Raw genomic sequence first — 23,558 nt, forward strand, 5'->3', positions numbered from 1 at the left:
GAAGGCTTCCTTCCATGGAAGGTTGGATGGGCCATGGACTTAATCCCCTTCAGGAGATGCCCTGAGCTTTGACTAATGGAAGTTGGAGTGTAGACCCTTAGCTCCCTCACCCTTGTGGAATATAACTTTAGGTGTAGTTTTACACTGGCTTCTAGTTTTCCCAGTGCAAGTTAAACTCCAGTTGCCCACAGTGATAACCTGTTGATAATGCAGACTTCATTGGCTATTACCCCTTCTCCAGCCCCCTACTGGTATTTTCTTCACCTCCCAAATAATCTACTTGCACTCAAATCCTTGTCTCAGGGTCCGCTTCTAGGGAAACCCAAACCAAAACAAACACTAATATTTTTCCAGCAACCCAGTGTGTCAACTTGCCCACCCCTGGTGTGGACATCTCACTTTGGGGACCACTGCTCTATCCCACGCCAATAACTCCATGTCTGTCCAGCCTCTCCCTGCACACCTTCAGCACTGATAGATTATGCAGTTTAGAGCTCAAGCCCCAACTTACCAGGGAGCTTTCAGGCGCCAGCCCAGATAGTAGGTGCTTGTATTAGAAAAACCCAATCTTTCCTCGTCTATATCTCCTTTACTGTCACACAGAACCCTCATACTTCTGACACCAGATGTATGTGAGATTTTTCCTATACCAAGCAATTCTCTGCAACACGTGCTGGGTGTCCTATAATTTAACTCAGTTCTGACACTATCCACCTGGAGATAGCGTCAGATCCCACAGGTTAAGGACTCAGTCCCACAAGGCTGCCCCTGACTTCAAATGCTGATTGCAAGTAGTAGGCCCCCAAGTTACCCACAGCTTCTATACAACTTGGCAATTAATTGGAGGTTCCCATGACCTACTCCCCCTTGGATCCCATTACTTGCTAGAGTGGCTCACAGAACTCAGGGAAACACATTTACCAGTTTATTAAAGGATATGATAAAGGATACAGATGAACAACCAGATGAAGAGATAAACAGGGCATGGTCTGGGAGGGTTCTGAGTGCAGGACTTCTGTTCCTGTGGAGTTGTAATGTGTCCCCCTCCAAGTATGTGGTTGTATTCACCAACCCAAAAGCTCTCCAAACCCCATAATATTGGGATTTTTATGGCAGCTTCTTCATGTAGGTATGATCAATTATTTATTTCATTTCCAGCCCCTCTCCCCTCCCTGGAGGATGGGGGTAATGTGGCGGCTGAAATTTCCCAGCTTCTAATCATGGCTTGGTCTTTCTGGTGACCGGCCCCATCCAAGAGCCAGAGTCGCCTCACTAGAACAAGATATATACACACACACACACACACACACACACACACACATACACACACACACACACATATATATATATATATATATTCTATTACCTCTCAATGCCCCAGTTTTCCCCTTTGTCATTCCTTGGATCTGTCCCCTAGAGAACTCTATGGGGAGGAGGGGTGATGGGCAGAGCAGGATTCAGCTATTTCTGGGTTCCTTGGTTCAACTATCTTCAAACCATCTGTCATCAGCAGTTCAGACTGCTATAATAAATTACCATAGATTGGGTGCCTTATACAACAAACATTCATTTCACATGCTTCTGGAGGCTGGGAAGTCCAAGATCAAGGTATGGGAAGATCTAATGAGAGCCTTCATCTTGGTGGGCAGATGGACATCTTGTACCCTCACACAGAGAGGGCTGGCTGTCTCATGTCTCTTCTCAGGACACTACTTCCATCACAAGGGCTCCACCCTCATGACCTAAGTACCTCCAATGGCCCTGTCTCCCAATACCACAACATTAGGACATCAACATACAAATTTGGGAGGGGACAGGACACAAATATTCAGTCCATAGCACCATCAAAATACCATCCCCTAGACCTCAACAAAGCCTCCCTATCTTTCTCCAGGTAGCATGCCAGGCAGTCACCTGCAATGATTAGAGTGGTCCTGCAGGATGAAACCTGTGGGCCATCTTAACACCAGGACATAACTAAAAAGTGTATTTTTGAAATACATCTACAATTAACTTATGCAGTGGCTGTGTGTGTGATTTTTCTTATATAAGCCAAATTTGGAAAACCAGTTGTTGAACTCTGGCATGAGTGTTGGTGTCTAGACACCACCCACCCTGGGCTGAGGGTCTGATTGGGCAAGATGGGCTGCTGAACAAACTGCTCTGGGTCAAAGCAGAACCCTCTGCTGACCCCCGACGTCTTCCTTCCTGAGCTGCGTTCATATAGAGAACCCTCACCCCCCACTACATGTGGGGCTCAGCCAAGGGTCTCGTTTCACTGTTTCTGTATCGGGAGCTCCCATCTCAGCTGGCTCCAGCCAAGAATCTAGAAGCATTTTGGTGTCTTAAGACTAGATGATAGCCTGCATCTTTGTTTAAACCATTAGTCATTTCAGTGTGCCCTTCAGGCAGGTACTCGATGTTTCTAGAGCTTCACTTTCCTCATCTGTAAAATGGGGATAAAAACTGACCTGCTTTTGTTATAGGACTGAGGATTCAAGAAGATACTGTTGTGTGCTATTCAAATGTAAGGTGATATTTAAGGCTTAAACTACAAAATCAGTTTCAAGGAACATGAAGAAGTCCTGATTGGGGAAACTGAACTGGAAAAGGAATTTCCTAAAGGGTTCCTCTCAAATGATTTTAGGACGGAACCCCTACATCACACACATTTTAGGGAAATGTCCATCATGTATAGCTATGTATTTGCATAAAACTTTATTGCACTAAACTCAAGTCCTATCTCTGCTCATGTAAGCCTGACAACCTGTAGCAATTAGGGTGAGTTAAACTGCTCTAACAAATCATCCCAGATATGCAATGACTCAGCTACAGTAAAGGTTTATTTCTTGTTCCCTTAACAGACCAAGCCAAAGTTCAGGTTGATAGGCAGTTCTCTATACAGTGATTCAGGGATCCAGCCTCCTTCCAATTTGTGATTCTGCCACCATCTATGGCCTGGTTATCATCTGCATCGAAATAATAGAAGGGGAAAGAGCCACACAGGAGATTTTTACCACTTCTGTTCACATGGAGAACTCTGACACAAAGATACACTTGGATGGTCAGGGAGCCTGGGAAACGTAGTCCAGCAGTGTGCTCAAAGAAGGGAGGAATGGGTTTTACTGGACAGTCAGTGGTGGGAAAATAGCTCAATAGGATTAACTCATTTGCCAAAAGCTAGGTCATCCAAGTGACAAAGCCAGACCTGCAGCCCAGAGCTTCCAACAGTCATGTCTGGTGCCTTAAGGAGCACAGACCCACCCTGACCTGACACCACCACCTCTCACCTGAGCTCTTCTACTGCTCTCCACCTTGCAGATAGAGGAATATTATGAACACCTATGCCAGATCATTGTGACGATGAGAGAAATTAAAAAACTGGGCAGAAAATCACCCCCAGCCCCGCTGCCCTAATACACCTGTCACCTGCCTATCCCACACCATGTTTCAGAGCTCGCTCCTGGGCACACAGGTTCAGGGAGAAGCTGGCCTGTTAAGTGGCAGAGCCAGCACTTGAGCCAGGTCTGCCTCTACATTGTGGTCCCCAGAGCAAGAAACGACAGAGGCTACTTTCCAGGTCACACTTTAATTTTTACAGAAGCAGCGGCCACACAGCCACAGGGATACAAAGTATTCCAGACAGTAGGCACAGTGCCTGCAGCTGCAACAGCCTGCTGGGGGAACCATGCCTTTCTCCATGGTCCCTTTGATTAAGGAAAAAGTAAAAAATCACACACCGTACACTGCCACACCCACTCCCTCCCCAACTCCCTTCCCTTTTAGTAATAGCCAATTAAATTACGCATCCTTCCAGCCAGAGAAACTGGCTACAATCCCAATTTCACAGAAAACCATGCAGCCAAGAAACTCGGGGCTCTGGAGGGGACAGGCCTCTTCCTGTACTTTCCACACGCACTGGCCTCTCCGCATCCCCACTCCCCACACCATGTGCTAAGTTTAATTTCACCTGAAACCACCACTTGGACGGAGAGTGACAGGACTGGCTACAGGAAAGAGCAGGTAACTCAGCTCAGCATGCTTGGAAGACTGTCCCTTTCCAGGCAAGATATTACTGAAGCAAAAGACTAACCTGAGGCTAGTGTGACACCAAGACCCTCCCTTCCAAGCCCCAGGTTCCAGGTGAGGTCTGTGAAGGGCAGGATTTTGGTTTCTGGGACTGAGGACAACAGAGGCTGCTGGCATCTCTGGCCACACTCCTGGAGGCCCAGGGATGGAGGCCCCACTGGTGACACCACGGGCCTTATCTGTTGGGCTAGCCTAGCTCGGGTTAACCGTTCCTCTACAGCAAGCAGGATCATCAGCTTAGTGCCGAGCGAGAAGCATATGGGCCCACTAGGAGAGCTTACGCCAGAATTCACATGCTTTGCATACAAGGGAGAGAATGAGGTTTCTTATTTTTTCTTATGCCCCCTCCAGAGGCCAAATGGGTAAGAGTGGTTCCTCTGCCTTCTGAGTGCCCTGAATGTGCCAGGCTGCCTAGGCTCACAGGGAGACACCACAGTGGGCCAAGCCCAGGGGGGGGATGGGAAGCCTCGTCAGCCAGAGCGGGACTCTGTGAGGGCTGTAGCAACCTGCAGTGCCAAGTCTGATGCCTCGTTCCAGACCACAGGTGCGCCTTTCTGAAAATGAGATGAGAGCTGGCCCTGGCTTGACCTTAAATGACAAACAACGCCCAAGTGTCCACTGGCATCATTTACGTTCCCTCTGACTTTCCACACAAACCAGGCTTTTCATGGGTTTTGCAACCCTGGTGTCTAAGACAGCCGTGCACTTCTAAAGCAGAAGGGCCTTGGATTGCCCTGTTTACACTGATGTGACAGATGAGGAGACTGTAGTTCAGACGGACAAATGACTTGCCCATGGGTGGACAATACAGCAGGGACTGAAACCCAGGCCTCCTGGCTCCCAGGGCAGGGATCCCTCTCTCTTTCTGAATGTCACTGCCTGTCACAGCTCACTTAACTCACTTAATCCCAGCTTCCTTACACAGTTCTGATTCTGGGTTCTCAGCTGAGGCTGGGCAGTTCTTGAGATGGAGTTGCATAAACAACCAAGCTTTAACGGGTGGGCAGGGACCTAGGAAGCTTCCCTTCCCTTTGGAACGGAAATGGAGGGAACTTTTCTCTGAGTTTAGGATTTATAAGGCACTAAAATTAACTACAGCTGAGGGTGGGGGGAGAAAGAAAAAACAGGGATGAGTGGTTGGAGAAATCAAGTCAATGTTCTTTTCTTCAGCCCCGCGGTCAGCAGTGAGGATCCTCACGAAACCTTTAAGAACGGTGGGCTCCATTTCCCTGCTTGGTGTGGTCCACCCCCCGACTCCCACCCCCACTGCGGAGCAGAGGACACACCCAACCACACACAACAAGGCAGGTCCTAGGGACAAGAGGCATCGAGGGTGAAGAGCCAAGGAGCCCAGGTCTTCTGGATTCAATTCAGAGCAGAAACCACTCACTCTACCTGGGCAGGTGTCCCAGACCTAGGCGGGGACAGAAGTCAACCCTGAAGTGTCCTCTCCAAGGACTTGATCCTCTCTGATAGACTCAGGCAATGGCCGCGGGGAGCCTGCAGGCCTGAGCGTGAAGGAGGAAGGGGTAGGACGCCACCAAGGACGACAGAGAGAACTTTGGAATCGGACCTGGCTTTGGCACAGCATATCTTGGGCCCGCCCACCCCATCTGCTGCCCTCCCGAGACCCCAGGGTTGAAGAGGAACCTTCCTTCCTTCTCTCCATGAGGAGCTCTTCTGGCTGTCGGGCAATGGCAGCGCAAGCCCAGGGCACCCTCTTCATTCCAGCCAAACCTGAGTCCAGCTGACCTAACACAGAGCCTTCCTGGACTCAACTGCTGAATCCCAAGCACCGTGGTCAGATGTGTTGCTGAGCAGGAAGCCGTGATGACAGCCAACAGGCAGATAGCATTACTCCTCTTTCAACAGAAGAGGAGCCGGGCTCAGAGGGGTTGAGTGACCGCCCACAGTCACAGAGCTAATGAGTGGCTGAACTGGGAAGTGGACTCAGGTTTCTCTGACTCTAAATCCCATGTCCTTCCCACCACACCTGGCTGCCCCGGAAGCTGGGAGCAAGCCAGTGGGGCTGTCTGGGCGGGATTCCTGGAGGGGTTTCTTTCTGAAAGTGTGGATCTGACAGAGCAGCTAAGCTTGAGAGCAGGGAGGATGCCTCCTGGCCCTGGGGACCAGGTGCGCCCGCAGGCCCGCCCCCTTCCGGGCGGGCTCGGCTCAGTGCCTGGCCGCCTTGCAGATCTTGTCGTACACCTCGGGGAAGGCGTCTTGGCAGCCGAGCTGCTTCCGCAGCCTGTGGTATAGGGAGCCGTCGAACATCTCCCAGAACTCCTCCCGGTCCATGTAGCAGTCGGCGTACAGCATCTGGAACCTGCGGAGGAGACACAGGGGTGAGGACTCGGGGGTGGGGGTCAGAGGGGCAGAGAGGCGAAAGGGACACAGAGAACCCCAACTGTCCCTAACACAGCCCTAAAGCGCTGCACGCTCTGCAGGGCAGGACGCGCTTTTGGAAGACTTCTCTCACTTAGTCCCCCTAACTAGCGAGTGGCTGAGGTTGGCGCAGGAATTCTTATTCCCATTTGCAGATGGGGAATCTGGGCTTGGGGTGCCGAGTGGCGGCAGAGGCAGAGTCAGGAGGACAACGTGGTGCACGACATGCCTGCCTCCCTGATGGGGTCACCAGGCTGCTTTCTTTCCCTTTTTTGACATTCAGTAAACTGCACATATGGAAAATGTACAACTTCCTAAGTTTGACATACATATAAAACCTTGAAACAGTTACCTCGATGTAATAACAGCCATATCCATCACCCCCAAACTTTCCTAATGCCCTTAACTCCCCTGTGTTATCCATCACCCTCTGCCATCCCAGGTAGACCTGCCTTCTGCCACCACAGATTCATCTGCATTTTCCAGAATTTTATGTAAATGGAATACATACATATATATAATCATACAGTACTCTTTTTTTCCTGGCTTCTTTCTGTCAGCATAATTATTTTGAGATTTGCCCACGTTATGCACATCCAGTTTTTTCCAGGACACTTTCTCAGCAATGCTCTGTCCAGGGCGTCTGTGTGGCTTTTGTGGTCGTGAATCCCTCCCTCCTCAGCTTTGGTCTCCCACCTGCAGTGGGAGCTCCTGAACAAGTCTAAACCACCCCTATCGCCTGCCCTGGGGTGGGGAGTGGGCTGACCCTGGGTTTCTGGCTCAGGCAGCTGGGGGACTGTGAATGCGCTCCCTGGAGGAGGAACAGCAGGGTGTGGGAAGAGGACGGGCGAGGATTCCTGCAATTCCACCTCCACAGAATCTCTCCCAACTCCCTCCTGAATCAGTGTTGTCGCTCAGTGCCCGCAGGTCTGGCTGTGGAGCTAGCCGCCCTGGCCTTCCCCACATCACCCCCAGAGCAGTGCTTGGGGGCCTGCGGCCCCACCCTGGGTTCTCACTCACCCATGCACACTTCGGACGAATTTCTCCAACTGCCTCATGCAGGACCTGGCTTCAAAGTGTTTCACACGCGGCTCACCGTAGGCACCAATGTCGACATAGAGCTCGGTCTCGTCTCCCTTGGGGTGCACCAGGCCGGGCTGGCTGGGAAGGATGAACGGGCACAGCCATATGGGGTAGACCTGAAGGACCAGAGAAGCTGCGTTGGTGCTTTTCCTCCAGCAGGTGGCAGGCTCGTGGCTGGTCCATCAGCACCCACCCCAAGGCAGGCTCTGCAGTGCTCTCCTGGCCCACGCGCTGCTGCTCAGTCACCCCACCCCCAAGCCCTGGCTGAGTGCCCTCCCGGCTCACGTGGATGTCGCTGTGGAAGGTCTGCAGAGCCTGAGGCAGGCACTTCATGGGCACCAGCATGTCCTGCACCACGTGGTGCTGCTCGTACAGCTTGCGCAGCGTCTCGCCCTGGGTCAGCTTCAGGAGGGAGATCTTGGGAGGCACCATCCAACCAAAGAGGTAGCGAAAGATGGGATTGTTGCCAAAGGGGATGATGTCCTGAAAGACAAAGGCTGGGGATTGAGAGAAGGAACCCAGCAGGGCCGAGTGTCCCCACGTGCCAGGGACAGGGGCCTCCTTTGGTGTTTGACAGAAGTACGACGGGGTCCACTCCCATCTGGAGGGGTGTGGGGGTACCCAAGACTTTACCCAGTCAGCTCTGGGTTTGATTCTCAGCTCTGGCATATACCAACTGTGATGTCCTTGGGCTAGTGACTTAACCTCTCTGAGCTCAGTTTCCTTATCTGTAAAATGGGACTTGTGGGAATGGTGAGATACCAAAAAGAAGGCACTCAACCCAGTGCTTGGAGCAAAATAACAAGGTAGCTATCCTTGTGGTCTAGTTGTTGAGGTCAGTGGGGCTGGCACAGAGCAGGCATTCCATAAATGTTTGAGAAATAAATGCTGCTGAATGAGAAGAGGGATACTCAGAGAGCGTAAGCAATTCCCCAAAGGTCACACAGCCAAGGATGGCTCCACTGAGGTGGGGAAGGTCTGGCTCAGGTTCAACAATGAGCCCTTTGGTTTACAGCATCTGCTGAGAGGCCTTCTCTGATGCTCCTATTTAAAATGTCACTGCTCCCTATCCCTCTATACACAGAGCAGAAAATTCTTGCCTATCTGTTAAGGCCAAGTTTGATGCTACCTCCAACCGTAGGTTGAACTAGCCACCTCCTCTTCTTGTTCCTGTGGTCCTTCACAGGGCCACCCTGCCCAAGTCAGCCTCCTGGGAAACCCCGTGAGCAGGGCTGTGAGCAGGGCTTCCTCTTCCACGCCTCCCACTGCCAGGAGGGAGGAGCCCCCACTCTCGATCTTCCTCCCTGCTCCTAGTCTGCCATCTTCCTGAGGGGTACCAGTGTCCACCTGATACCCCATCCTCACAGCTCCTGGGCCCTCAAAAGTCAAGGACATTCCTTCATTCATTAGACAATTACAAGCTGCCTGTGAGCTCAGGAGCCAGGTTCTGTGCTGGGGATACCCACATAACTGAGATGTGGTCCCCAGCCTCAGGTGTGGAAGAGTGGGGCCACAGGACCACTGTGTGGGAAGAGCTGAGACAGAGATGCAGAGGCAGCTCCTAAGAGGGGCCACATCAGACTAGGGTCAGGAGTGGCTTCTCAAAGAAGCCACCATGCTAAGCTTCGGAGGCTGCGTGCTCCTCCATTCCACTCCCCTGAAATTGCCTCCTCTGATCGCCAGCCCACTCCATGAGGGAGGCAGGTCGGGGTCTGTCTGCTGTCTCTTCTGTTAGATCCTGGCTCCTACATCAATGCCTGGCACACAACAGGAGCTCAGTAAATAGCTTGGCTTTTATTGTTCCTTTGGTTGTCTTTGGAAAAGCCACATATGCCCATAGCGGAAATCCCAACAATACAAACTTGTGTGACTCAGTTTGTTGTGATATTCACTTTATTGTCGTGGGTTTGGAACCCAACGCGCTATATCTCTCAGGTCTGCCTGTACTGCAGGGATCCACCAACTAGGGCTCCTGGCCCACACTCTGGTTTTGTAAATAAAAGTTTTATTGGAACACATCCATGCCCATTCATTTACATAGTGCCTATGGCTGTTTTCAGGCTTCAAGGGCAGAGGAGTTCCTAGTGAGGCCTCATGGTCCACAAAACCTCAACTATCACATGACCCTTTACAGACAATGTTTGCTGACCTCTGCTCTGCTGTATGGATATACCCTAATTAATTTAGTGTTCTGCACGGATGGGCATTTAGATTATTTCCATACTATTCATTTCAAAGACTGTCTTTTGCATACATGTCTTTGACCATTTATGCCTACATTTATCTATAAGATAAATTTCTAGAAGTGGAAAATTCTGGCTTAAACAGTGTGTGCAATTTTAATGGATATTATTTCAAGTGCTTATACCATTTTATATTCTCGCAAACAACACAGGACAACACCGTTTCCCCAACCCTCACCAGTCAGCACAGTGTGTATCAAACTTCTGCATCTCTGTCACTCTAAGAAGTGAAAAATGAGACTTGTGTAGTTTTATTTCACCTGTTGTTGGTTCTAAATGAGACTGCATTTCCTTATGTTTAAAAGCCACTTGCATTTTTTGTCCCCTAAAAACAGTCCACTATTAGCCACAAGTATCAGCTGGAACCATTCTTTTTCCAAAGTGTCAACCTCAAAAAGTTTTAAACACCGCCCTGCCCTTCTGCTTTCCTGTCTTTGTCGACCCCATTATTCACCCTTCTGCTGCTGAGTGACCTCGGGTCCCACGTCCCTGGCTTCACTTCTGGTCCTCCCGGGCAGCGGGCTAAGGTCAGTTACTCTAGGGATCATCATGGCAACCCCTCCGCTCTTCGGGCCCCTGCTCTCTGGCTGCCCTTGGCCTCTACCTGTGTCCAGCCTGCTGCCAGCCTCCTCTGCTCTGCTGGGCTGCAGGGCCTCCTTCAGGTCCAAGGGGTTCAGCCTGAGCCAGGACCCCCAACCCCAGAGGCAGGCCCTGGGACAAAAGCATTCTAAGAAACATGAACAACCAAGGACCTATCTCTCCTTTCTTACTAGTATTACTGCCCTGTGTTAGCCAACCACTTATACAGGCAGAAGACGGTGACATAACAGGGAAGGGGAAGACAGGGCCACCTGGAGTCCCTTTTCTAGAAAGTCCTTCCTTCTTCACCAGTAAGCCCAGGCAGAGTGTGTGTAAAATGTGAATGTTATCAGGAAGGGAAGTAAAAACAGGTGAGTTAGTTCTGTGCAGCATTTCCAGTGGCCCATTAAGAATGACTACATATGCATGAAGAGTTAAACACCCTAGGGGATAAGGGTATAGCTCAGCGGTAGGGTACATGCTTCGCATGCACAAGGTACTGGGTTCAAGTCCCAGTACCTCCGGTAGTAAATAAACAAACCTAATTACCACCAGCCCCAACCAAAAAAGAGTTAAACACTCTAATACTGAGTTTAAAAGATGACAGTAAAACTCTTGCTAATAATTTAAATTCAAAATTTTTCTTTACTTAGAACAAAATTTAGTAGCAAATATTTTTGATAGGAGGGACCATGAAGAAAGGAAAAACCTTTAGGATTTAGTATCTCTGACAGCAATTTTTTTCCTGCTTTTTTCCCTGGGCCCTGCAAGTTATACAGCCAGCTGGCCTTGGCCCTGGCCCCGAGTCCTGCTGACTGACCAAGCTGGGCTTGGGGGCAGGACTGCAGCAGTAAGGCTTGGCCCATGTAGAATGAGGATGGGATGGACTATGGACCAGAACGTGGCTTTTTAAGAGGTTCAGCATCCAGGCCATGTCACACTGGTTCATTGAAGGGTCCAGTGGAGCAGAGGGACCCGGGAGAGGGCTGCCAATGAAAGGAGAAGGCTTTGACCCCAGCACTTGAAAAAGCACTTGAAAAAGGCATGCACTTGAAATGATTACTCCTTTCTAGAAGCGTCTTGGCTTCTGCAATTCTATATAGCAGATGCTGTGCTGCTGCACCCAGATGCCCCGTTGAGGGAGACACCCATCCCCTCCAGCTGTAGGATGTTGGCTGCTGACACACAGCTAAGCCTCTCTCTGGGGCATTGCCCTTGGCGGAAAGGGAGCTTCACCTCCAAGGTGAGGCCACTTCTCCAAGGGCAGTCCAACAGCTGGTCCATGGGATGGGGGTATAAAGTCCCAGCCCCCTGGCCTCAAGGCGGGAGGGGCCACCCAATGCCAGAGCTCCCTATGGGTTGGCTGAAGTCTTTGCTGTGACTGCCTCACACCTCAATTTTTCCCTCTGCTGGACCCTGCTTCTCCTTTCCTTGCAGCTGAAGATCACCAGAGTTCTCCCAAATAAACTTCCTGTGTGCAAATCTTGGGCACAGAACACCTAACCTTCCAGATTCTTCCTTTAACTTCAGGCAGTACAGGCTGGTGTTTAACAGCACAAAAATATAAAGTGAACCTCGTTTTGAAACCCAGCTCTGTGGTTTTAAAAACTGCCCAGTTCCTTGCTATTTCTTTCTTCTCCCACCTTGGGCTGGACTTGGGCCAGACTTGGTGACTCTGTTCTAACAGAGCATACGGCGGGAGTGGCGGGGAGAGGAGACGGGGTCAGTCTCCCCCGTGAGAAGTGCAGTGAGGACTCCCCCTTGGTCTCTCTCTTGGATCACCTGTTCTGGGGAAAGCCAGCTGCCTGTGGTGAGGACAGTTGAGCAGCCCATGTGGCAAGGGACTAAGGCCTTGTGTAAAAAGCCGTGTGAGGGAGCCTTCCAGGAGGCAGACCCTCCAGTCCCAAGAAAGCCGCCCCAAGACCAGCCCCAGCTGACACCTTGACTGCAACTTTGAACCAGAGCTGCCCACAGTATCACTCTTCAACCTGACCCTCGAAATTGTGAAATAACAGGCGTCAGTTGTTCTAATCCTCTAAACGTGGGTTTAATTCATTATACAGCAAAAGATAGTTAACACACTCTACTTCTTACTGAGTTGTGTTACTCTGGATAACCTAAACCAGTTTCTTAATCTGTGAGACGGAGATGACACTAGGACCTACCCTCAGAGGGTTGTTAGGAAGACTGAGAGAATGCATGTAAAGTGTTCACGTACCAACTAGCACGTAAGGAAGGATTAATGTTAACTACTGGGGTTATCTTTCTGATGCGCACTCAGCGTACTCTGTGGTCTCCTCTTTCTTTTCCTGTCTCCTAAATATCTCTCTTCGTGACAAAACCACACCTCCCAAAACCTTAACACTACTCTTGGCAGGGACAAAGAAGGACTTGGGGTCCTTTGGTGAAACTTTCCGTCAACTTCTCTGCGCCTGAAAATTGCCCAAAGTAGCAGTAACGGGGATGGTGGAACCTCAGAGCTCCCCGGACCTTGATGAACCCTCCACTCCCTCCTCCTCCACCCCTTACCATTGTCCTCTCACGCTCTGCCTGAGAGACCTAGCACATGATTAGAACTGACCCGACACCTCCTCCTAGGAGACCACTGGGGGTAACTGCTTCATGTCTGACATCCCTATTTATCTTAATCACCACGGACTTCTAGGTGCCTGCTACTAGCACCCTTAATGCTCCAGCAATGCAACATCCTTTAATCTGACCCCTCTGACTGCTGTCCTCCAATCTCCCAGACCTCTCCCCTGTGCTCTCTCATGGTCCAACAAAGCCCCTCCATCCTCAAGCTCTCCTCTCTCTTAGCCTTGCTCCTAGCTGGCCCCTGCAGCCCTCTGAGGTGGTATCACTTTCTATCCGTGCCCCTCTGGGGTCAGTGGAGGGGAAGTGGGCTCCTCCTGGCCCCTCATTCCTGCTTCTAGATCTCTGCTCCTCTCTTTCTCTGAAAACCTCCAGCAACTCTGCAGCACACACCCCATTACCTCCCCGCATTCTCAGATCACTGCCACCTTCAACACAGACCTTATCACTGATGTGATTTAACATCCACAGAGATGATCTTTCCCACCTGACTTTGGTGAAGGGCACATGTAGTCAGGCACACAGCTCGGTCGAAGGTTGCTGCTAATTATGAGGAACAGATGTCTCACTTAATGGTTTTAGTGCTTTCCTAAGTGGGGAATGTGCAAGGATTTGGGTTCATAAAATATTCTCCTAAAAATATCTAAGTATCTGAAGGCCTGTTCTGCCAGCTTTCCCAGAGCACAGGGCGCCTCCTTCCTCACTGTTGACCGGAATTCCTCTCAGGGAGTGTGGGAGATCAGGTACTGCGGTGGCTGATGACTTCAGCCTTGCAGAACTGGATGCTGGGACACATGCTTCAGTTGGAATCTCTATAGTTTCAATTCTGAGCATTTGCCTCTGACCACCACCAACTCTCCTGCTGCTCAGGCCCTCCGGTGCTCTGACTTCAATTCTTCACCCCAAGGGGCACCCAAGTCACCATATCAGTTCCTTCAGCCCCGAGAGCCTCACACAGCCTCACTGCCCACCCAATCTGGCTCAGATTTCCTCACGATCATGTCCCAGCTTCCTCCCACCCTGCCCCACTTGTCATACTCATCTGAAAAACCTCCACCGTGGTTAAATCTAACCTTCTCCCTATTCTGTGCCCCGTCCATACAGCTGAATGTGTGAAAACCCACACAACCACCAAGGCCAGGCTCAATGTAAATTCTTGACCATGAACCCTCAGGGGGCCCGGTGTTGCCCAGCAATCCCGCAGTGTTTCCCTAGTTAATCTGCTTCCCGCTCTCAAGAGACTATTCATATCTCCTCTCTCCTCCGTCCTTCAACAACCCCTCACCTCCTCATCTCGGCTGAAACCCTCACTTCCTACTTCATTGAGAAAATAGAAGCAATTGAAGAGAACTCCCACACACTCCCACCACCAAATGGTCCTCCTGTTTGTAGCAACTGTACCATGAACACTTCCTCCCTCCCGTCCAGCGGGTGAATTTCCATGCTCTCACCTGCAGGTGTCCTCTCCACCCTAGCGCAGGATGCACTCATGTTCCTCAAGTGCAACCCCCGTGCACCCCTCTCTCCTGCATCATCGTACATCCATATGCTGTCATCTCTCCCTTCTTAAAAGTCACCCAAAATATCTTCTCTCCATCCTATCTCCCCCTCCAGCTACCACCCTATTTCTCTGCTGTCCTTTATACAGAGCCTTCTCAGATTTTCATCTCCACTGTCTCCACTCCGGCATCTACGTTCTCTCTTGAGTCCACTGATCAGGCTTTCAGCCCCATGGCTCCAGGTCATCAGTAACCCTCCCACAACCAAGACTAGTGGTCGGTTCTCACTCAGGGGCACTGGACACAGTTGTTCATCTTCCTTCTTGACACACTGTCCTCACTGTGGCTCCTGGGATGACAGCTCTCCTGGGTTTCCTCTCCCCTCTGACTGATGGAGGCCTTTTCATCTCCTGGGCTGGTTTCTCCTTTCCTGATCTGCAGGGCTTGGCTCAGGGACATCTCTTCTCCAACCTCTATCCCTCGTCTAGTCCCAAGGCCTTAGTTAACATTTTTCTGCTGATGATACCCGCAGTGGTATGTGTTCCCTCCACCTTTGCCCCAAAGTCCTGACATATCAGTGAGTCAGCTGCCTACCTGACATCCCACCTGGATGCCTGAAAAGTATCTCATGCTGACAGGTCCCAGACCAAACTTCTGATTTTCCTTCCCAGACCCCTCCCCCATGCTGCCCATGGCAATCAATGGCACCTCGGGTCACCCAGTTGCTCAGGCCCCTAACCTGGCGAGTCATATCCATGGCCAATCTGTTCAGAAATCCTGTTGGTTGATTCAACCCTCACAGTATCTCCCAGATCGGAGACTTCTTTCCTCCTCCATGGCTCCCACTCTGGACAGTAGAAATCTTCTTTCTTCTAGTCCTGCACTCTTTTTGTTTGTTTGTTTGTTTGTTTGTTGTTTGTTTGTTTTATGAGGGGGAGGTAATTAGATTTATTTATATTTGGAGGAGGGACTGGGGATTGAACCCAGGACCCCGTGTATGCTTCCACTCTTGCCCCATCTACTCTCCATCTAGTTGTCAAAATTATTCTTTTAAAACAAAAATCAGGTCATGTCACTTTTCTGCACAAAGCCCTCCACTGGCTTCTTTATCACAAAGTAAAATATAAAGTCCTCCTTTGACCTACAAGGACCCACACGATCTGGGCTCTGGCTGCTGTTTGACCTCATTCCCCACCACCGGTCTAGCTCACGGGCAATTCCTGCTTTTTTCAAAACCATGCAGCCTTGCTGTGACAACTGGGTAACCTAAACACACACAAAACATGGAGTTGGACCCCCACGTTACACCACATGCAAAACTCAACTTAAAATGGATCAAGAACCTAAATACAAGAACTAAAACCATAAAGCTTTTAGTAGAAGACATAGGGGTAAATCTTCATGACTTTGCATTTAGCAATGGATTCTCAGATACGACACTAAAAGCACCGGTAACAAAAGAAAAAATAAACTGGACTCATCAAAACTAAAGCCTCTTTTGCAGCAAAAGACATTATCAAGAAAGTGAAAGACAATCTACAGAATGGGAGGAAATATTTGCAGATCATGTATTTGATACAGGTCTGGTATCCAGAATATATATGGAACTCTTACAACTCAACAACAAAGATGAACAATCCAATTAAAACTGGGCAAAGGATCTGAATAGACACTTCTCCAAAAATAGACACATGGCCAACAGGCATGTGAAAGGATACTCAACATCATTAGTCATTAGGAAAAATACAAGTCAAAATCACCATGAGATTCCACCTCTCACCCACTAGGATGGCTGTAATCAAAACCCAGAAAATAACATGCATAGGTGAGAATGCAGAGAAATGGAAGCTTCATGCACTGCTGGTGGGAATGTCAAATGACTCAGCCACCATAGAAAATAGTTTGGTGGTTCCTCAACAAGTTAGACATAGAATTACCACACTACCCAGCAGTTCCACTCCTAGGCACGTATCACCCCCACAAACTGAAAACTAGTACTCAAATTCCTATACATGAATATTTACAGCAGCATTATTCACAGTGTCAATGGGTGGAAACAACCCAAATGTTTACCAGTAGATGAGTTGAAAAACAAACCATGGTCTATCCACACTCAGCCACAAAAAGGAATGATGTTGTACTGACAAATGATACAACATGGATGAACCTTGAAAACATGCTTCATGAAAGAAGCCAGGCACAAAAGGCCACATACTGTATGATTCTATTTATATAAAGTGTCTAGAATGGGGGGAAGGTATAGCTCAATGGCAGAGTGCATGCTTAGCACACACAAGATCTTGGGTTCAGTCCCCAGTACTGCCATATAAACAAACAAATAAATAAACCTAATTATCTCCCCTCCCCCAAAATTAAAAAAAAAAGTCTAGAATACATAAACCCCCAGAGACAGAACACAGACTGCTGGTTGCCAGAGTCTGGGGAAAGGGAATGGGGAGCAACTGCTTAATAGGTACAAGGCTTCCTTTTAGGGTGATGACAATGTTTTGGAACTAGATACTGCACAGTACCATGAATGTACCAAATACCACTGCATTGTATAATTTAAAATGGTTAATTTTATGTTGCATGATTTCACTTCAATTAAAAAAAGAGGAAAGAAAAGCAACCCACCCAGCCCATTTGAGGACCCATGCTCTGGCTCCTCCTCTGCCTGGAGTGTTTTTCCCCTGAGCTCTGCCTGGCTTGTCCCCACTATGTTTAGGTCCCTGCTCAGAAGGCATCTCCTAGAGATTGTCCCTGACCCCCTATTTACAATGTCACTGCTTCCCCTCCCTTCACCCACAACAGCAAATTCTCACTCACATGTCTAGGCCACGCTTGACAGCTACCTCTAACCCTTGGTCAGACTAGCCACTTCCTTGTCTTGTCCCTGTGGCCCTTCACAGGGCCAGAGTCTGTCTGCTTGGCGAGGCTACAGGTGCTCAAGGATGGAACAGGTCTGTGTTCCCCAAAGCCCCTGGCCCTGCGCCCCACTCTCCGGCACCAGGCAGGTGCTTGGTGAGAGCCTGCTGCTTTATGTGAAGGTGGCCGCTCCTGCAGAAGGAGACACCGTGCTGCCGGGTAAGAGGCTGTTCCAGTTCCCTCGGACAAAGGCACTCTCTCCCTCTAGAGACAGAAGTGTGGCTACAATGTTAACCACCCTGGTTCCCTGCCCGGAGGCCGGGAGGAGCCGCGACTCCTGGGAAACCCGAGCCTCACCTGGAGCTCCCAGAAGATGCTGCGTGTGTGGCGGTGGTAGTAGTGTCTCAGGGGGACGTACTCCAGGCCCTCTCGGTGCGTCTTCAGGTAGTTCTCCACGTGCTTGAAGAACCACGGCTTGTAGTAGTTGCCAATGCTATTCAGCTGAAATGACAGAGGGCACTGTGTCAGGCCACAGACAAGCACCAGATGCCACCAGGGCGTAACAGTGATACCCAGCTTCTGTTCAGCATGTCTGGCCTTTCCAGAGCTCTTTCTGCTGTCTGTTACCACCTTTGAGGCTCTTAAAAGCCTGGTGAGGTGAAGCACAGAGGATATTCTCTTGCAGAGAGAGCAGAGGCTCAAAGAGGTTAAGTGGTGTGCCCAGGGCCCAATAGCTAGCTTTTGACAGTCTCGAGAGCTTAGCTCATGGTCCTTCTCAGCCAGAGAACGGAAGTGCCAGTGTTTAGCAGTGACGGCCACAAGACAGTGCTCTACACAGACGTGCCCTTCCCTGCTCCCTCCCATGAGGCCAGTGTTGGCATAAACACTGAGTGGGGTCATCCTCCTCTCCCCGTGGGGCCGTGTTGGTCCCACAGCTGACAGCTCTCCCCACCACCCTGGACCATGCTCCACACCTTCTGGGTACAGCAGTCCCCCTAGGTAACCATCATCAGCAGAGAAAGCTCACAGAGCAAAGCTATGTGCTTCCCCGGCGCTGGTCCCCCACGGTCTCCAAGCCTAAATCTTGCATTTAGCTAGTGTCTCCTTCAGTCCTAAATGGTTCAGGACTTTACCTACTGTGTGCCCTAGGATGACTCAGCTTCTCTGGGCCCCAGCTTCCCCATCCATGCAAGGACTAGTGGGCAGATTCTTTCGGAGGGAGGCAGGGCAGCAGCCTGGAAGGATCACAGGCTCTAAATGGGGCGGCTGGGGCCGGACCCTGGCCCGGTCACCCACTAGCTATGTGACCCCGGGCAGGTCACTCTGAGCTTGTTTCTCCACATATAAAATGGCAATAGAAACAGAAACTTTGTGGGAGTTTTTCGTGCCTATTGGAAACAGCATACATTCACAGGCCCATGTTAGGCCAAGCAGCTTCTCTGGGGAGCAGGTGCGATCACACTCAGCTAGGGCTCAGCAAAAGGATATAAGGAAGCAGAGAGTGGAAGCCACGTGGGAGAGGCAGAATGTTGCCAGGGGACCATCAGGGAGGGAAGGACAGGAGCAGAGGCAAGAAGCAAGCAAGCCCAGGGTAGCTGGAGAACAGGCTGAGTGCCCATGCTCCAGGCGGGCGTCACCAGCACCCGAGGTGTCCATTCTTTATCCCCTCCATGCCTTTGCACGGCAGGGCTGTCCCTGATTCACTGACAAGGAGAAAGAATCATCAAGGTGAAAGAGACTGTCAGAGGCCCCAGGGCTGGCGAGAGGCAGGGTGAGGACTCAAGCCCATCCCCTGCTGCAAACCAAGGGCAGGGCCAGGTGGCAGAGAGCCCTGAATGGCACGCTCTGGAATGTGGGCGTTATTAGGAAAAAATCCATAAATTTCTTCCCCTGATTCCAAAAGCAACATACACAACTTGTGAAAATGTTAGACACTGCAGAGATATGTACCTGAAATAGTGAGGTCCTGTAGCCTCATGCCAGAGGCGTACACACACACACACACACACACGCACACGCACACACACTGGTTTATAACAGTAGGACTACCTGTGCCAATGGTTTGCTGAAATTGGCAATTTGCTTTTTCCACTTTTAACGCACCAGGCTGATCCTGGCAGGTTATGTAGCCTCTCTGAGCCTTGTTTTCAGTACAGGCAAAATGGAGACATTATTCCCCCATTCAGAGGGGAGGAAAAACTAAATAAAAAGATAATGTAGAAAGTACCAAGCATGGTGCCTGCCCCAAGTAGGGGGGATAGTATTCAGTTCCCGGCCCGCTCACTGGTCCTCTGCACCCCCAGCCCCTTGCCTGCCCCCTCCACCCTGGAGCAAGGCAACCTCTGCACCTCATCTCTGGCAGCTTATCTGGGTGTTACCCCCTTGTGCAGTCCCACTCTGCTGGAAGGACCATTCTGCAGGGAGGAAACCAGGGCCACAGAGTGCCAGGAAACAGGCTAGAGAGTCTGTTTGTCCAAGTCAGTCTGAGTGTAGATAGTGTGGGGCAGGGCAAAAGTCACCACCTGCTCATGCACAGGAAAGTCAGGCCCAATGGGAGCAGAGCAACCTGCCCTTTCCCCAGGTGGGCCTGGCCACATACCTGGCAGTGGCACCAGCTGCATGATGAGACCGAGGTTTGGAGGCACATGGTGCTCATTGACTCATCAGGAACTCTGTGCCAGAGAAGCCCAAGATACGATAAAGAACCCAAGGTGGTGCATCTCGCTTGGGGCACATGTCAGCCAGGGCGGCCAGGCAGTGGCATGAGTTCCAGTTCCAGCCCTAGCACTGAGATAGTAAGCCAATTCCTGTCTCTGGGCCTCCCCTGTAAAATGCAGGTGGGCTGCCTCCTCCCAGGGGCACAGTGAGCCTCCCACCAGACAGTGGCTGACGTGCAGAGACAAATTCCTGAGCAGCAGTTTTAGACAAAACACTCCTCAGATGAAATATGAACACGTCTAAAACATCTACCATTCTCCTCCCAGCCCTGCTCCTGCCCGGCATCAGGGTCTTGCTCATGGGGAGTCTGCAAGAGTCTGTGGCCGGAGGCCTGGCCCGTCTGCCATGGATACCAGGTGTGCTCTGTGTAAGACCATATCTTCTTCAGAAATAAGGGAATTGGTCAGAGTGTTCAAACATTTTAAGAGCTGTACAACCCCCTCTGCCCAATTATAACCTTAGGCAGAACCTAATACATCAGAGAGATGACTTTTGCTGCCCTCAGCTTATTGCCACGGGCTTCATCTAGGGGAATGTTTCTGAGAAGTCAGAAAACCTCTGGACTAGACATTCCTTGCCAGGTGATGAGATGCAGGGTGACATGCTGACTGACCTGGCCCGACCTAGGAGGGAGGGCCAGGGGGGCATCAGGGCATTTGGGCTGGATGTCCGCAGTCCCACTCCTGCTCCAGGACCCCGACTATCCAGGGCTCACTGGTGGCCCACAAGGAATGGTGTTCAATCAATGTTTGCAGATGATGCTAAATTCTAGAAGCGGAAGTGGAGGGGAACGAACACCGAACTAGGAGTCAGAGACCCAAATTTAAATTGCCCATGCTTGCTGTGTGTCCTCAGAGGAGTCTCTTTCCCCCAGAGGCCTCGTATTTATTTCCTTATTTAGAGAGGTAATTGTACCAGATGATTTTAGAGTCCCTTCCAATTTTAAAACGTTTTAAGTATATAGAGATAGATCAAGAGCCTTAAGAGTGCCTATTCTTTGATGTACTAATTCTACTTTAAGGTATTATTCAAATTACAAACAAAAAGATGTCCATTGCTACATTAATCAAAATAATGAAAAACTGGATGCAACTGTAATTTACAACTCTGGGGTAGCAGATGACAGGGCATTTGCTCCCTGCAACGTTTCTGCAGTCATTAAATATGAAGGCAATGTAACAACATGGGGAAATGCTTATTACACTAAACCAGAAATTACCAATTTGAACTGGCTGATCACAGCTGAAGACAGAAAAACCGAAAAATTGTGCAGAGATGCTCAACCTCGAAAGTGACTAAGAACTGCAAAATAAAACGAGCTACTATTTTTAACCCTATCAGATGGGCAAAAATGAAAGAGTGATGCTATCCAGCATTGGCAAGAAGTCTGGGGAAAGGCATTCTTACATGGCGTCGTGTTGCTGGAAGGGGACAGAGCACCCATTTCTCGAGGGCCGTTTGGCCATACCTACTGATATTTAATGTGCTCAAACCCTTGGGTCAGAAATTCTTTTTTGGGGACTCATTCCTACAGAAATGCTTTTACAAGAGGTCAAGGATAGATGTGGGAGAATCTGCAATGCAATCTTATTTGTGAGAGTAAAACATTTTAAGCAACATAAATGCTCATCGGGAAGCAATGAGTTAGGTCAATTATTTACCAGCCACAACGGGATACCATGGGATAAAATGAAGGCATGTGTATGTGTGTGCATATGCACACACTCACTCACACACATATGTACACACAGGCCTCAAAGACTGTGTTACAAGTGGTCATCCTGGGAGCAAGTCTGGGTGAAAGGATTCACTTTAACTTTTTCTCTATGTATCTCAACATTGTTGTATATACTCTTTTTAAAAAAGCTTTAAAAAAATCTATGCATCGAAAAGAGGAAATAAATCTATCAAACATGTTAGCAAGTGCTGGCTTGGGTCATGTATACAGGTGGAGTCTTTTCCCTTTTACTTCTGTACCCTTTCCAAGTTTCTCATAATAAACACAAATCCTTTCTCAATAGAGAAAAAATGGCTATTAAAAATTACATAGTGTACATTGAAGGGGTGTCAATCTGGATTCTGAGGCATCAAATCAATTCCTCAAATCTTGGTTTTGTCATCTCATGGAAGTTTACATGACTTCTTGGAATCTTGGTTTTCTTATCTATAAAATGGGGTTGCTGGAGGATCAAAGACTATGCCTATTGAGAGATGCCCATGTACCTGGCAGGTGGTAGGGGCAGAGTAAATGGATGTTTTTGTCACTGCCTAAGACCACTGACTATTGATCCTGTTGTCCAAACTCCAGGTGGGCTGACCCTGGTTGCAGCCTCGCAGATCAGGGGTCAGGCTCAGTCCCAGCCCACCCAGGCCCTCCTTCCTGGCCTACCTTGCTGGGCTCTATATCGTCCGTCATGACTCCCGTCATGATGACAGCCTCATCCAGGGAATAGAGCAGCCCTTCCACAAAGTGGTTCTCCAGCCGCTGGGACTCGCGGGTGAACTTGTCACAGATGGCCTCCAGGCCGTACACCGGCTCAAACCGCAACTTGACATACTTCTTGGCAGGGATGATACGGATCTCGGCGGCCACCAGGAAGCCCAGAGTCCCACAGGACCAGGGCACAGCGTAGAACAGGTCTGAGTTTTCTGACTGAGAAGCAGAGTGGACACATGCTGAGTTTGAACCCAGACCCTACACTGCAGCACGCTGTCAACAAGGCACTGAACCCGGGGCCTGGGCTAAATCCTTGTCCTGGCACTATCTGTGTCAGCCTCAACAAGGACCTTCAAGACTCTACTTTTTGGGTCTCAGTCCTCCCTCTGCAGCTTCAGTGTGAGATTTGACCTTACACTGCCCTCTGTATCAGGGATGATCACAGAGAGGGCATCTTTCCTCCACCTGGGCACAGTCCCTGGACCACAGGCTATCCAGGAAGAGGCCAGGACCAGCACTTCCTAGAGTTCCAAAATGAGGGACTAAGGGCCAGGGGTCCCAGGCCAGGCTAAAGAGGATAAAGGTGGCCAGGGGACCTTAAAATGGGCTACTACTCAAATTTATAAAGCCTTTCCTGGTCGATTAGCTATGAAATTCCACCCCATCCCCCAGACCAGGGAGAGCATTAACATTCGCACTTGTAAAGAAAGTGAGACTCCTAGAGGTGACGTGGCCCACCCATGGTTCCCCTAAGTCAGTGCAGCGATGCTGGGGCTCGGGCAAGATTCCCTAATGCCCAGTCCTGCGTTCCTCCTGCCACACCTCATCTGGTTCTGCGACTCTGCTCCTAACCACGTCATTTCTTGTTTTGGCATTTGTCTTGGAGACGGACAGCTTTTCATCCAGCTATTCTAACTCAGCTTCTTTGATTCTAATAGAGCTCCTTGTGAAGAAGTCCAGCCTTGTCCGGGCTGCACGGAGAGGACAGGCCTGTGTGGTCTCTGCTCATGCTGAATGCCTTTGGTGTGGGTGTGGTGGGGTGCAGCGGGGCAGGGGGCCGGGGATAGA

General features: G+C 50.0%; 1 protein-coding gene across 1 annotated transcript in view; it reads right to left on the minus strand.

Annotated features, from left to right (window-relative positions):
- Positions 1 to 3,570: 3,570 nt before the first annotated feature.
- Positions 3,571 to 23,558, minus strand: part of DHCR24 (24-dehydrocholesterol reductase) — a 31,380-nt gene continuing 11,392 nt past the window's right edge. The window contains exons 5-9 of the mRNA XM_006180121.3: positions 22,443 to 22,706; positions 17,693 to 17,836; positions 7,843 to 8,040; positions 7,495 to 7,673; positions 3,571 to 6,415 (exon numbers count right to left, since the gene is read on the minus strand). Coding sequence (XP_006180183.1) covers positions 6,262 to 6,415; positions 7,495 to 7,673; positions 7,843 to 8,040; positions 17,693 to 17,836; positions 22,443 to 22,706 — 939 coding nt within the window. The 3' untranslated portion in view covers positions 3,571 to 6,261. The remainder of the gene's footprint in view (positions 6,416 to 7,494; positions 7,674 to 7,842; positions 8,041 to 17,692; positions 17,837 to 22,442; positions 22,707 to 23,558) is intronic.

Source organism: Camelus ferus, chromosome 13 (assembly GCF_009834535.1).
Source record: "Camelus ferus isolate YT-003-E chromosome 13, BCGSAC_Cfer_1.0, whole genome shotgun sequence".
NCBI classification, from domain to species: Eukaryota; Metazoa; Chordata; class Mammalia; order Artiodactyla; family Camelidae; genus Camelus; species Camelus ferus.